Below are 16,496 nucleotides of genomic sequence, written 5' to 3'. Positions count from 1 at the left end.
ACAGATACTCCAACCTCCGCTATGGAACTTTGCAGCTCCTTCAGGGTTATCTATGGTCTCTTGGTTGCCTCTCTGATGAATGCCCTCTTTGCCTGGTCTGTGAGTTTTGGTGGGCAGCCCCCTCTTGGCAGGTTTGTTGTGGTGCCATATTCTTTCTATTTTTTAATAATGGATTTAATGGTGCACCATGAGAATCAAAGTTTTGGATATTTTTTTATAACCCAAACCTGAACTGTACTTCTCCACAACTTTGTCCCTGATCTGTTTGGAGAGCTCCTTGGTCTTCATAGTGCCGCTTGCTTGTTGGTGCCCCTTGCTTAGTGGTGTTGCAGACTTTGGGGCCTTTCAGAACAGGTCTATATATACTGAGATCATGTGACACTTAGATTGCACACAGGTGGACTTTATTTAACTAATTATGTGACTTGTGAAGGTAATTGGTTGCACCAGATCTTATTTAGGGACTTCATAGAAAAGGGGGTGAATACATACGCACGCATCACTTTTCAGTTTTGTATTTTTTGAAACAAATTTTTTTTTTTTTTTCACTTCCCCAATTTGGACTATTTTGTGTATGTCCATTACATGAAATCCAAATTAAAATCAATTTAAGGTTGTAATGCAACAAAATAGAAAAAAATGCCAAGGGGGGTGAATACTTTTGCAAGGCACTGTATACTACAAACTCCAGAGGTGCCTTATTGCTATTATAAACTGGTTATCAATGTAATTAGAGCAGTAATAATACATTTTTGTCATTCCAATGGTATACGGTCTGATATACCACGGCTGTCAGCCAATCAGGGCTCGAACCACCCAGTTTATAATCAAAAAGAATATTGTCATACTCTACTGTATATACTTTTTCCCCAATCACTACTGTCCCCTCTGTCCAGACTGATCTGACACAACCTGACAAGTGAGAGCAGATCTCATGACAGACTTAGTCTCTCTCGCCAAACTCAGGGCAGTCAGCACTCCATAGAGGTTGAGAGAGGAGACTACCTTTTAGCTGTCCCCTGTCCAGTTGTGTCAGAACAGAGCATGTGAAAAGTTGCCATCCTCTACCCCTGTACTGTAGTGAGGCCCTTATTGCCTTTCACCCATCAAATGCTGTTGGATCAGTGATTGTTATCTCAATGAAAAGGAAGGAAGGACATCTTATTGGAGCAGGACTCAGTCCAGACAGGTTTGGTCCAGACAGACAGAGAACCATTTGGATCATGGGGCTTAGGGTTGAGGTGAGGGCGATGATGCCCCACAATACAATACAGCACTGGAACAGCAGAGCCGTGACACAATGGCCGTGTGTGGCGGCCGAGCCTGGAGAAATGACAGGGTCCAGTGTGTGTGTGAATGGATGGTGTGTGTGAAGGCGGCGTCAGATGACACACACAGCAGTTGTACACAGGAGGCCAGTTATCAGCTCATACTGTGATAGCAGAATCACTCCAAGAATAGTTATGAGCGCCATTGTTAAGCCATACATTGCTCATTCTGTGAGAGAATGCGAGACAGAATGAGAGAATGCACATGTTTGACTCAAGATCAAATGCCTGCTCCCTTATCTGACTTTGACTTCAATATCACATGGTATTGGTTCTCAGCATCACATGATATGAAAATAAATATTCATATTATCTTAAATTAAATAAATGCTCAGGTTTCCCTGTCCCCATATTACTCACAAGGACAGAGTAGGAAAAGGTTGCCTGTGTGAGTGGGCTCAGATATGCCATTCTGTATCCATGTGAAGGTCATTTTAGTCCACACAAACACATAGACAAACACACCCACACTGAGTGAAAAAAATAGCCCCTCTCTAAACATTCCTCCCTGTATCTTGTTTGCGTTTCTCTGTGGAAATGAAAGAGAGAAAAGTCTGAGAAGATGAAGTCAGTGTCATCACCCAGGTTCCGCCTAATAGACAAGTTGTTGAAGCTGAGAACTGAGATTTCGTTGTCTGTCACTATGGTGACTAAAGTGATAGTCTCACTATGGAACATTATGAAAAGCCAACGCCAGGATCAGTAACACTTCTGTAACAAAAACACACAACGTGACAGACACATTAATAACACACACACACACACACACACTGTTTTTACAAAAGGATTTCACTGTGACTGTAGGACATTTCTCATCCTTAATATATCAGTTTATTGACCAACTATCATGAACGGAATCTATATGAACCTAGAACAATGTGACTAAAACGGAAGTGAGAAATAAATCAAATAAGAAAAGACAATTCATATTATAAATGAAATGTGTCATTGTCGTATTAACTGTTTATAACGCTTCATAGTGATTTATTACACAGTATCTCTACATCTTACTTGCTTTGAGTCACGCTCTAGTGACTCAAAGGTTAAATAGTGGCTTTTGTCTGTGCAATGAGTGGTTCAGCAGCTGCCTGTAGCAAGTAACGCCATCACGGTAAAAACAGTGGGAGGAGAGAGGGGGAGAGAAAGAGAGAGACGGGGAAGACTGGGACACACGTACTGTCCCCACTGTCTTTTTAAGTAGATTTCTACTAGAGAACGTCCGGAACTGGAAACGTGGGCTACGTTCAGAAAGGGTATTTTTGACCACGGTAACAAGATGTGTACCCCGCGCTGTATAGGGCAGGTGAGTAATAATAAGCAAGTGTGTTCACTGATGTCGGAATATTAGTTGGCACGTTTATGTAAAAAATCTCCGGCACCAGCTAATGTTATAGCTAGCTATCCCTGTTTTGCTAATAATTTAAACTCCGGCATAATGTGTAGTTTACATTTGATGGACAATGTCGACATGTTGTGGTTTTTGTTTTATTCTTAATTTCAATGTGTATTGAAGGTTGAAATTAATTTATGTATTTTATTAAATGTGTATGTATATGTGTCTTCCAACGGTTGGCTAAAGCTAATTTAGCTAGATATTCCTTGCTGATGACCATGGAAGATAATCTAGCCACACAGCTTCCAAAAATGTATACAAAGTAACGTTAGCACACAGTGCATCGACAAAGCTGTTGTGATTTGTATCAGAAGCGAGTTTGTAACATTTGTGTAAACTGGCAAAAATGTTGCTGGTGTTAGCAATGTCAGTTCGACTGTAAACAATGTACTATATCGTTGCACTGGTAATCATGCTGTGACACAATTTTGAGTTCAGTGCCTAAATTTGCCGCTCAGGCTACCTCTACAAACATAGTCTAGCCTTTGTGTTCGGCTTGGTCCAATTCGTTTGAATTGATCTCACAGTTTTCCAGTGACGTAATGCTGTGTGGTTCTGATGGTTTTGGCAGATCTTGTCTCTTCTTTCCCAGTTTAATGATGTGTCCGCTTGACTGAGTTTAATCCAATATACAATGCGATCTTCGTATTCTGATAGCAGATGTCGCGTGTAAGTGTCAAGTGTAGACATGACCCTTGGGACGTCCCTACCCCAAATCCTAACCTTAACCATAACCCGTACCTAACCTTAACCCTAAATGTAACCCTTACCTTAACCACCTTAGGGGTTAAGGTTAGGGTTGGGATTTAAGGTAGAGATGGCCCAAGAATCGTGTCTACACTTGACACATACATGCAACTTCTGCTATCAGAATAAAATTCGACATACCAATTAGGATCTAAAAATACTTGAATCAGTTATAGAACCCATTGCCCTTTATGGTTGTTAGGTCTGGGGTCCGCTCACAAACCAAGAATTCACAAAATGGGACTGGATGCAGAATTCTGCAAAAATATCCTCTGTGTACAATGTAAAACACCACATAATGCATGCAGAGCAGAATTAGGCCGATACCCGCTAATTATGAAAATTCAGAAAAGAGCCATTAAATTCTACAACCAGCTAAAAGGAAGCAATTCCCAAACCTTCCATAACAAAGCCATCACCTCCAGAGAAATTAACCTGGAGAAGAGCCCCATAAGCAAGCTGGTCCTGGGGCTCTGTTCACAAACACAAACAGACCCAGCCCCAGGACAGCAACACTTAGACCCAACCAAATCATGAGACAGCAAAAAGAGAATTACTTGACATATTGGAAATAATTTACAAAAAAACAGAGCAAACTAGAACGCTATTTGGCCCTAAACAGAGAGTACACAGTGGCAGAATACCTGACCACTGTGACTGACCCACAATTAAGGAAATCTTTGACTATGTGCAGACTCAGTGAGCATAGCCTTGCTATTGAGAAAGGCCGCCAAAGGCAGACCTGGCATGCAAAAGAAGACAGGCTATGTCTGCACTTCCTAACCTCCTGCCAAATGTATGACCATATTAGAGACACATAGTTCCCTCAGATTGCACAGACCCACAAAGAATTTGAAACAAATCCAATTTTGATATACACCCATATCTATTTGGTGAAATACCACAGTGTACAATCACAGCAGCAATATTTCTGACCTGTTGCCACAAGAGAAGGTCAACCAGTGACGAACAAACACCATTGTAAATACAACAATATATTTATGTTTATTTTTTCCCCTTTTGTACTTTAACTATTTGCACATCATTACAACACTGTATATAGACATAATATGACATTTTAAATGGCTTTATTCCTTTGGAACTTTTGTAAGTGTAATGTTTACTGTTTATTTTTTATTGCTTATTTCACTTTTGTTTATGATCTATTTCACTTTCTTTGGCAATGTAAACATATCTTTCCCATGCCAATAAAGCCCCTTAAATTGAAATAGAAACTTGAATTGTGTTCAGATCTGGCTGACCCCTTCAAGAGGTGGTCAGGGCTGCATTGTGTGCAACAAGTCTACATAAAATATGTGTTTTGGGAGCGAGAGGCAACCTTTTTTCATTAAACATTGGAGGAAATGCGTTCCTAGCCTGTGAAGAACGTGTTTGCTGGCTTCAGAAATGCTAGCCAGCTAGCATATTAGGAAAAAACATTTTTTTGTTTGGCTAGAGTTATGCTAACCTTTTTGCAATCCCTTTAGTTGGCTAGTTACAGAGGCTAGCTGGCTAGTTAGCTACAGCAGTTGGCTACTGCCATCAAGTTGTTGTTGTGTTATTATCAGATTTATACTCGCATACTGGCATTTAAATATAGCGCGGGAAAAGGGAATCCGGACACTCCATGATCAGAATACAAAAGCTGCATGAACTGTCAAGTCTAGACACGATACCCTTGAACTGAACTGTTGGTTAAGGGCTTGTAACTAAGTATTTCACGGTAAAGTCTACACTTGTTGTATTCGGCGCATGTGGCAAATAAAGTTTGATTTGATTTAATTACCCTAGGTGTAGACGCATGACGTGTTCAGAACTCTATGATCAGAACTCCATGATCAGATCTCCATGATCAGATCTCCATGATCAGATCTCCATGATCAGATCTCCATGATCAGATCTCCATGATCAGAACTCCATGATCAGAACTCCATGATCAGAACTCCATGATCAGATCTCCATGATCAGATCTCCATGATCAGATCTCCATGATCAGAACTCCATGATCAGAACTCCATGATCAGATCTCCATGATCAGATCTCCATGATCAGATCTCCATGATCAGAACTCCATGATCAGAACTCCATGATCAGAACTCCATGATCAGAACTCCATGATCAGAACTCCATGATCAGAACTCTATGATCAGATCTCCATGATCAGATCTCCATGATCAGAACTCTATGATCAGAACTCTATGATCAGAACTCCATGATCAGATCTCCATGATCAGAACCATGATCAGAACCATGATCAGAACTCCATGATCAGATCTCCATGATCAGAACTCCATGATCAGAACCATGATCAGAACTCCATGATCAGATCTCCATGATCAGAACTCCATGATCAGAACTCCATGATCAGATCTCCATGATCAGAACTCCATGATCAGATCTCCATGATCAGATCTCCATGATCAGAACTCCATGATCAGAACTCCATGATCAGAACTCCATGATCAGATCTCCATGATCAGAACTCCATGATCAGATCTCCATGATCAGATCTCCATGATCAGAACTCCATGATCAGAACTCCATCATCAGAACCATGATCAGATCTCCATGATCAGAACTCTATGATCAGAACTCCATGATCAGATCTCCATGATCAGAACTCCATGATCAGAATACAAAAGCTGCACGAACTGTCAAGTCTAGAGACGGCTACTTGGGGATGATATGGCCAAGCCATTAGGTGACGAGCAGAGCTTCTATGGCTGAAAAGACTACGGGGTAGTTTACTCATAGGTTTCTAGTGTCAAACCAACCAGCTAAAAGTCCACTAACACATAGTTAAACATTACTTCATGTTGAGATATTTGAGGAAAATATATCATCCAAGCAGGGATACAGAAAACGTCTACGTCCCATGGAACAGACCTAGTTCTTGGCATTGTTCCGTTAAGGAGGAGTGGATCAGGGGCCAGGGCTGGTCCTAACTGCCTGCTCGTCTAACCACACGGAATAGTTTCTCCTCCAGATGAATTTAATTACAGGGACACATCCCTTATCCAGTGCAGTCAGGGCCGTCCCTTCAGCCCCTTCAATGAAGAAAACAATGAAAGGAAATGAGGGGTGGTGTGTGTGTGCGTGGCGTGTGTGTGTGTGGCTGAGATTTGCAGGAAATTAAGCACAAACACTTTAGTCAAAATTGTCCTGCTGCACAGACCATATGCTAATCCAGTCACAGACCCCTATTAGCTTTGTCCCTGTCAACGTGTGTGTGTATTTGTGTTTATTTTGACTGTGTGTGTATGCGTTTGTGTGTCTGTCTTACTTGTGTCTGTGTGGTCTGCGGGTGGTCTGTTCATTTCCTCCTTGATTGAATGTGGGGGGGCTGGCTGTTTGGATTAGATTAGTATCGGAGAGAAACGGGCCAGAGCTTGACAGAATAGGGACAGAATCGGTGGTGTAGATGGGCGCGGAGAGAAGTAGTCTGGGACAGGAGAGTCAGGACCAGGGAGGGATCTCTGATAGGTGCAGCAGTAACTCTGACCTACGTTGGAAACATAACGTTACAGTGACAAACAGCAGTGAGAGGTAGGGACACACTGTAGTCACACACAGACACACACACCTGCCCTGCAGTACTAGTCTGGCAGACACACACACCTGCCCTGCAGTACTAGTCTGGCAGACACACACACCTGCCCTGCAGTACTAGTCTGGCAGACACACACACCTGCCCTGCAGTACTAGTCTGGCAGACACACACACCTGCCCTGCAGTACTAGTCTGGCAGACACACACACCTGCCCTGCAGTACTAGTCTGGCAGACACACACACCTGCAGCTGACTAACATAAACATCCAGTAGATGTCTGTCACTCCAGGCCTGCCACAGTGCCACATGGCCCCACTCTGCATTCAGACACAGATCCCAGGCCTGCTGGGCAGTTTAGCCCTTAATAGTAGAGGTCAGGCCTTGGGCAAGGAGATCTGACCCTGGAACAGTGACAGAAGGTTTCCTACTGAACCAACGTGGCTAAGTAAACAAAGCCATAGTGTGGATATGCATAGTCAGTCTCATAGACTGTCTTCATGTTTAGGAAACAACACATGTAGTGATTCTTTTGATTTATTTTGATTTGACCTTTTATTATGATGAAGTGTCCTTTCAAAACCCCTCTGGCTGTGAGCACAGACGAATACAGGCTTCCGTAGGAGGAGGGGAGACCTGAGCTGAGCCCTCGATCAAAACCCAGGATACTGTGGTCTTTGATTGGCTTGGCCTGTACCAGGTGTAGCCATTGGAAGACTAGAGTCTGGCTTAGGCTACGATGAGAGCATAGAGTTGTGGTTAGGCGTAGGACTATGTCTGGAGCTAGTTGCTCTGCTCTAGTTTAGTGTGTGTTTATGTTTGGATGTTCATTTAGCATGTACCCGGATGTGCTGAGGGTCCGCATGTAGAGAGGGTAGTATGATGAAACCCAGTGAAATGCCCGTCTGCTTGATGGTAATGGATGAGAGAGAGATGTAGGCACCTGAGCTGAGCCATAAGGGAGACTAGGCATCTACCACCCCACTATCAGATGTGTGTGTGGGGGGGGGCAATGTAGCAAATGTTTTTTGTCACCCCACTTTGGTTCTGAAATCAGAATCACCCACTAATTAACTTGTCATTTTTTCAGATTACGTTTTTGAGTTAGTAATGTATCAATATTTATCGCCAAGGAATATATAGAACAACTTTGGACTTCACCCCCATCTCAAAATCGAATGGTCTTCTCCTTTCGCTTCTGCCATCCAGTAAGCCTTGCTAAAAGTGACCATATACAGTACACTAATTGCTTAAAGCAAAACGACCAAAACTTTTGCTGATGATGAACTTGAACAGTCTAAATAAAATCTATTGTAAGCCCCATTCAGCAGGTATAGCCAGATGAGAGAAGTCTCAGGTAACTTACTATTATTCCCGTTAAACAAAATGTTCAGCATGGCATAGATATCAATAACCTAGCAAGTTACATAGGTTGTCACTCAACGAATAAAGCCTAATATCACACTAACCATTTTAGTATTTGAATGCTGAAGATGCCGCGCAGATGTGCAAGGTCAGGAAGAGGTCAAAGATTTAAAACAAAATGTCCTCAGCTTCATGTTGAATCCACTCTTCCACTGTTGGTAGCCGTGGTAATTGTAAAAGTGAGGCCTGCATATGACTGAAGCTCCCTGACCCAGTCTGCCTGAAGCGGTAGGACTTTCTTCCCATTCAGCTACTCGTATTTAGATCCAAACATGCATGCTGGTAAACTGCACTGCCACCACCACCAGTTCTTCTCTTCACGTCAAAGCCCAAATGTATTGTTGCTATATTCGTTTTTGATAAATTAAGTGAATCCTTTTTTTATTATCAACTTTTGCATAAATACGGTTTAGATGGAATATCACCCATCTAAGTTGTTCGATTTGTGGAAATATATCGTGCAACCTTCCCTTTAAACATTTGAATCGGGGACGATGCATATCTGTGCATCATTACATCCCTACAGCCCGCTGACTCAGCCAGCACTTGACAAGGGACTGCATGGTTGTGTAATGCATAGGCATACATGTGTTTGATAATTGTTATCCGTCTCAGATGAAAAAAGCTGCTGCACATTGAAGTTTGACATGTAACTAGAGGTCTTCCATTGTCTATAACACAGTTATTAGCAAGATGTTTTATCTGTGCGGTTGTATGGGAGGTAAAGGTAAATATGTCTGTGTAGCAGTGTCTTATGACTGGGCCACATTCTTCCTCTGTGTACTGTCTGTCTGTCCGTGTCTCTTTTCTTCAGTTTGTTTCTGTCATGGATGCCTCTTGGGTTGCTCAACATTCCCTTTGTCCCTTTCGCTCTCTCTTTCTCTCTCTTTCTCTCTTCCTTTATACGCCTGTCTTTGTTTAGCGTAACCAGGGGCTGTATTTACCCCGTTAAGGAGTTGGTAAACCTGTGTGTGTGTTTGTGTGTCCGTGTCAGTGTATAGGAAACAGTTTCAGTGATACATTTCTGCACTGTGCATGCAGCTGCCTAGCTATAGAGAAAATAGAGCTGCTGTCAGTCATGGAAGAAAGTGGCACAGGTCAGCTCTACTCTATAGTACTCTATACTAGCCCTGGCTCCTAATCGGCCCGTGTGTGTGTGTGTGTGTGTGTGTGTGTGTGTGTGTAGGCAGGCGTGTGTTTGTGTGTGTGTGCCTCAGCCTTCTGTCTTTGTCTTCCTGGGTTTCTGTATGTGGCCACATCCTCTCTCGTTCTCTCTGCAGGCACAAAGCGAGGGAGGGAGAGGGTCATAGCCATGGGAAGTAGTTTGAGGGTGGGGTTGCTCTAAATGATTTTGCCAATCGGGGGTGCTGGCTGGCTTGATGTAACCATAGCATGACTTTACATGTAACTGTTGTGTTCAGACACAGTTCTGTGTTCAGATACAGTTCTGTGTTCAGATACAGTTCTGTGTTCAGATACAGTTCTGTGTTCAGATACAGTCCTGTGTTCAGATACAGTCCTGTGTTCAGATACAGTTCTGTGTTCAGATACAGTCCTGTGTTCAGATACAGTTCTGTGTTCAGATACAGTCCTGTGTTCAGATACAGTTCTGTGTTCAGATACAGTTCTGTGTTCAGATACAGTCCTGTGTTCAGATACAGTCCTGTGTTCAGATACAGTTCTGTGTTCAGATACAGTCCTGTGTTCAGATACAGTTCTGTGTTCAGATACAGTTCTGTGTTCAGATACAGTCCTATCCTGATTTGCCGGTGTTGTGTTCTGCTTATTGTTTCATCGTCTGGGTATGACCTAGTTCTGCAGAGTGTGTGTGTGTGTGTGTGTGTGTGTGTGTGCTCTCCACCATCTTTTGTTGTTATCTCAGTCCTGTAGTGGTATCTCATAGTGTTAGAGATATCCCTCGACCTGCGACCAGCTGTGGGTTTCACACACTCATCTGTCTGTTGTTGTTGTGTCAACCTTCTGATTCATTCCTTTTCAATCCCTCAATTTGGTAATGAAGTCTAAATGCAGTGTGTACACTGAGTATACAAAACATTAAGAACACCTGCTCTTTCCAAGACACTGGCTGACCAGTTGAATCCTGGTGAAATCTATGATCCCTTATTGATGTCACTTGTTATATATATACAAAGGTATGTGGACACCCCTTCAAATTAGTGGATTTGGCTATTTCAGCCACACCCGTTGCTGACAGGTGTATAAAATCGAGCACACCGCCATGCAATCTCCACAGTCAAACATTGGCAGTAGAACGACCTCACTGAAGAGCTTAGTGACTTTCAACGTGTCACCGTCATAGGATGCCACCTTTCCAACAAGTCAGCTCATCAAGTTTCTGCCCTGGTCAACTGTAAGTGCAGTTGTAAGTGGAAACATCAAGGAGCAACAACAGCTCAGCTGCGAAGTGGTAGGCCACACAAGCTCACAGAACGGGACCACTGATTGCTGAAGCGGGTAGCGCGTACAAATCGTCTGTCCTCGGTTGCAACACTCACTACCGAGTTTCAAACTGCCTCTGGAAGCAACGTCAACACAAGACCTGTTAGTCAGGAGCTTCGTGAAATAGGTTTCCATGGCTGAGCAGCCGACACAAGCCTAAGATCACCATGCGCAATGCCAAGCGTCGGCTGGAATGGTGTAACGCTCGCCGCCATTGGATTCTGGAGCAGATGAAACACTTGTTGTCTGGAGTGATGAATCACACTTCACCATCTGTCAGTCTGACAGACGAATCTGGGTTTGGCGGATGCCAGGAGAACGCTACCTGCCAGAATGCATAGTGCCAACTATAAAGTTGGGTTGAGGAGGAATAAAGGTCTGGGGCTGTTTTTCATGGTTCGGGCTAGGCCCCTTAGTTCCAGTGAAGGAAAATCTTAACGCTACAGCATACAATGACATTCTAGACGATTCTGTGCTTCCAACTTTGTGGCAACAGTTTGGGGAAGGCACTTTCCTGTTTCAGCATGACAATGTTCCCGTGCACAAAGCACTGTCCATACAAAAATGGTTTGTCGAGATCGGTGTGGAAGAACTTGATTGGCCTGCATAGAACCCTGACGTCAACCCCATCAAACACCTTTGGGATGAATTAGGACACCGACTGCAAGCCAGGCCTAATCACCCAACATCAGTGCCCAACCTCACTAATGCCCTTGTGGCTGAATGGAAGCAAGTCCCCGTAGCAATGTTCCACCATCTAGTGAAAAGCCTTCCCAGAAGAGTGGAGGCTGTTATAGCAGCAAAGGGGGGGACCAACTCCATATTTAATGCCCATGATTTTGGAATGAGATGTTCGACGAGCAGGTGTCCACATACTTTTGGTCACGTAGTGTATGTACTATACAGAAATGCATAATTATGAATGTCATTCTCTACATGGTGATGTATCCTGAATAGGTACACAAAGGTAGAAACATTTAATTTCCACTTTGGCTTGTTTGGGTATTATTCTGCACACTGGCTATTATTCTAATGAGCTCCGCCCCCCAGACAAGACCAAATGTTCCGGATTGGACCAACTCGGCCAATCATAAGCGTCTATGTTTCACAAGTTTGGACATCACAGCAGAGTAGAGTTCATTACAGTACAGCACAGTACACTACAGTAGAATTCAGTAATGTAGTGTATAATTGTGTTCAATACAGTACAATACAGTAAATTATACTGTACTCTACTATTCTCTACTGTACTAAACTCTACTCTACTTTTCTTTACTGTACTGTTCTGTACTGTACTTTGCTATCCAAACTTGTGAAACAGACGCCTGTGATTTGTTCAGATTTGGACTGACCAAATTTCAACTTATTTCTGTGAACTTACATTATCCTCACGAGGGACAGAAAATATCTTAAAGGTATGTGGGTTTTTGGTAACAGAATGACAAAACACTAGGTGATATTTCTTAAACTTAGAGAAGGCAAATCATTTCTGCAAAACTCAATTTAAATGTTGATATTAGTTGGCAGGGGTCTTTACATCAAAATGATTGCGTTTTGATTAGGGTTGGGCGGTATCTACATTTTCATACTTGATCTTTACATCTAGCCACTCAGCTGGCAAGTTAGCAAACCAAAGGCATAGCTGGAGTCCTGAGCTGAAAATCCTTTATGACACATCTTAGATTTCTTATAGTTATAATTAAAGGTGCAATATGCAGAAATTGCGTCGCCATTTCCTGATTGCTAAAATTTGAATAGTTCACCAAATTGTATTTTATGTGACAAAACAAGCAGTCATTGTGTAGAGAATCATTGTACCATCTAAACCGCTGTGAAATATCTTTTACATAACCAAAAATATAGTATTTTCAGCTGTTTGAAGCTGGTGTACAAAACCGAAAGTAAAAGACACAAAAACGAAACTTAAGAACAGGAAGCATAGAAATAGAGCACCTAGAACAGATCTACCGCTTCCTAGATTGGCTTTAGACGAGAATGACACATATCTATGTGAATTTGGTCGGGTTGCCCAAAAAGTTACATATTGTAAGTTTAACTTACAGTTAGTTAAAATCAGTGGCGTAGCACCAGTGGCCCGCTGGTTTTACACATTGGAAAATGGGAGAAGTTGTGTGTGGGTTTGTGCATGACGTGTGTATTGATGCGTGTGTGGGACTGTGTGCGTCTGTGTGTGAGAACAACAGGGCTCTAGTTTACCGACCCCTTTAGGGAAGGGGCTATCCCCTTCCACCCCTAACCCCTGGGACAGCTGAAGGATGGGAAGGAGAGTATAACAGAAAGATCTACAGGGAGAGAGAGAGTTGTCATTGTCCCTAGGGTCCAGTGATGGTTGAGTTACAGTGGGGGTTGGTGTGGTGTCAGTGGAAGGGGAGAGTGGTTGTGTAGGCTTTTTATAGAAGCTAATTGTAGAACTGGTAGCCTTGCCATGTAACCCTTTGTGGGTGTAGTGTGTGGTTGCGTGTGAGTGTGTGGAGGGGGGTATGAGGGTGGTGTGGTTGGGATGAGGGGTCGATGGCTACAGATTGAGGGGTAATAGTTTGGCAGGCTGGGTGCTAATATTGTCTGAACGGGGGCGTCGAAACATACAGGCAGACCACCTGAGGGAGGGGAGGGTCAGAGTTGGTTGTCATGGCATCTCCATTTTCTCTGTGTGCTGTGGAATGCCTCTGTACGGCAGCTAGCTATTCAGTCAGCCCCACTTAGCTCCTCTAGCCCCCACATTGTGTGTTCGTCCCACTGTGTTAGTGTTAGAGCGTTCCCATACACTGGCTCTATTAGATTAGCTAAACGGCTAAATACACACTCACTAAAGACAGCCAACACCCACTCAACCCTTTTTCTACTGTGCTTCTTGAGTCTGTGTTGCCTAATGAATTATTATCATAGAGAGGAACTAATCCCATTTAGTCCTGTGTAGTTTAGTAGGGGATATAGGCCCAAAATCAACTCCGTACCTCTACCCCATATCCTGCACACTACCTCCAGCCCCCACTCGTTGATACTTCCCGTAATACCCCATACACTGGTAGATCTGAAAGAATTTGGTCACGTACACAGTTTAGCAGATGTTATAGCGGGGTGCAGCGAAATGCTTGTGTTACTAGCTGCTAACAAAGCAATAAAATGTCAAACAGGTACACACATAATCAATTAAAAAATAGAAAGAACAACAAGAAAGAACAAATCCAATTAACAGTCCAAATAGCACTGTAACAGTAATCCAAATGTAATCTTTATGTATCTACACCACATGAATTTGCACAAGATATACTAGGAATGATATGTACAGCAGTAGATATATTAGCGTGAGCTACACAATACTGTACATATAAAGTGGGTAAACAGTATGTAAACATTAAAGTGACCAGTGTTCAATGACTGTTAGGGTTGCACATTTTGGGGAATATTCAGAGGTGGAAACTTTCCGTGGGAATTAACAAAATATATGCAAATTAATATTAATACTATTTAAATGTAGATGTTTTTTGCATTGGATATATATACCATATCATATGGAGACAAACATAAACCTTTGACCTTATCATAAGTAGACATAATTGCAAATGATTAAATCCTTCCAATAGAAGTAAAACAAAAACAATTTAGTTATGAATTGAACTTTAATTAAATGAGTTGACTCTTCACATGGGAAGATTTCACTGAACAACAAAATAAATTGAATATTGAATGATCCCCAATGATCCATCGCATCTCCCAAAAATGTTTTCAACATACATCTGTAAAATGATAGTCTAGAAACTAAAGCTTTGGTTGTCTTCCTCGGGCTTCCATGTCTTCTCCCTGGACCTCCTCAATGTCCACCTCTTGAACATCAGACTCTGAGGTCTCATCTTCACTGTCACTTTCCAACCTTGTTGAGGATGGCTCGTTGTCAGGCTCAAAAAGCCTCATATTTGCCCGGATTGCCACCAATTTTTCAACCCTTGTATTGGTCAACCTGTTGCGTGCTTTGGTGTGTGTTTTCCCAAACAAGGACCAGTTGCTCTCTGAGGTGGCTGATGTTGGTGGGATTTGGAGGATGATGGAGGCAACAGGGGAAAGAGCTTCAGATCCACAAAGTCCCTTCCACCAGGTGGCTGATGATATATGTTGGCACAACTGACATATTGCATTGCCATCCCAAAGCCCTTGCTTGGAAGTGTACTTCGCCAGACTGCCAAGAACCTTGCCCTCATCCAGGCCAAGGTGGCGAGACACGGTAGTGATGACACCATAGGCCTTGTTGATCTCTGCACCAGACAGGATGCTCTTGCCAGCATACTTGGGGTCCAACATGTACGCTGCGGTGTGTATGGGCTTCAGGCAGAAGTCTTAAAGCTTTTTGATATATTTCGGAACTGCAGTTTCTTCTTGTCAGTGGAATTTTCTATCCCAATGATAATAATTAACAATCAATAAGCCTTGACTAACCCCCAAGGTTTGTAAGACACTGGGTTAAGAATAATTAGCTAAGGACTCAGCTTTTCTGCAAAAGGTCTGTACAGTTTATTCAGAGAACGTTCTGAGGTCCAAATAACAAAGACATTCATTTTATGCTAACTCTCCACTTACGCACATACCTCCACACAAACAGTAGGTGAGTTGTATCCCTCCCTGGAGTTCTCATCACTGTTAATCACTATCCAGTGCTGTCTGTTCCTTTCCCCCGAGATTAGAGAAACCTTGAGGGTCACTCCCTTTCTTCTCTAAGTTACTCAAAGTTCCTCAGCTGCCGGGTCAATCACAGTCTACTTGTCGTTATCTTAGGCCCACTAAAACACACACACACACACATTTTGTCCCGGGCCTCTACTAGACCTTATGGGCCTGTCGATTAGTACTTTAATTATTCATTATACATGCTACATAACTACTAATTACTAATTGGTTACGTGACAGGGTTGGATTCTTTATTCATTTACCTTCATTATATAATTCCCTTATCACCTCTGCTTGGAGCAACAGTGAAGTGGGCAGGGCAGTATGGATTTCTTCTCTTACATCTGCAAGCAGAGTCTGAACATCAGACAGGATGGCATTGTCTCCCTCAATCAGTGCAATGGCTACTGCTATAGGTTTCAGGCAGCGTACCACTCTCTCCCAAAATACATCATCCAGGAGAATCCTCTTGATGGGGCTGTCCTTATCGGCAGACTGTGATATGGCCATTTCTTGGAGAGACTCCTTTCCCTCCAGGAGACTGTCAAACATGATGACAACACCACCCCAACGGGTGTTGCTGGGCAGCTTCAATGTGGTGCTCTTATTCATCTCACTTTGCTTGGTGAGGTAGATTGCTGCTATAACTTGATGACCCTTCACATACCTAACCATTTGTTTGGCTCTCTTGTAGAGTGTATCTATTGTTTTCAGTGCTATGATGTCCTTGAGGAGCAGATTCAATGCATGAGCAGCACAGCCAATGGGTGTGATGTGGGGGTTGGACTCCTCCACTTTAGACCAAGCAGCCTTCATGTTCGCAGCATTGTCTGTCACCAGTGCAAAAACCTTCTGTGGTCCAAGGTCATTGATGACTGCCTTCAGCTTATCTGCAATGTAGAGACCGGTGTGTCTG

At 42.9% G+C, this 16,496-nt stretch overlaps 1 protein-coding gene across 1 annotated transcript in view; it reads left to right on the top strand.

Moving 5' to 3' along the window:
- Positions 1-2,403: 2,403 nt before the first annotated feature.
- serinc5 (serine incorporator 5) overlaps positions 2,404-16,496 on the top strand; it is a 57,156-nt gene continuing 43,063 nt past the window's right edge. The window contains exon 1 of the mRNA XM_014170760.2: positions 2,404-2,631. Coding sequence (XP_014026235.1) covers positions 2,605-2,631 — 27 coding nt within the window. The 5' untranslated portion in view covers positions 2,404-2,604. The remainder of the gene's footprint in view (positions 2,632-16,496) is intronic.

Source organism: Salmo salar, chromosome ssa24 (assembly GCF_905237065.1).
Source record: "Salmo salar chromosome ssa24, Ssal_v3.1, whole genome shotgun sequence".
NCBI classification, from domain to species: Eukaryota; Metazoa; Chordata; class Actinopteri; order Salmoniformes; family Salmonidae; genus Salmo; species Salmo salar.
This window is presented reverse-complemented; position numbering and strand designations above follow the sequence as displayed.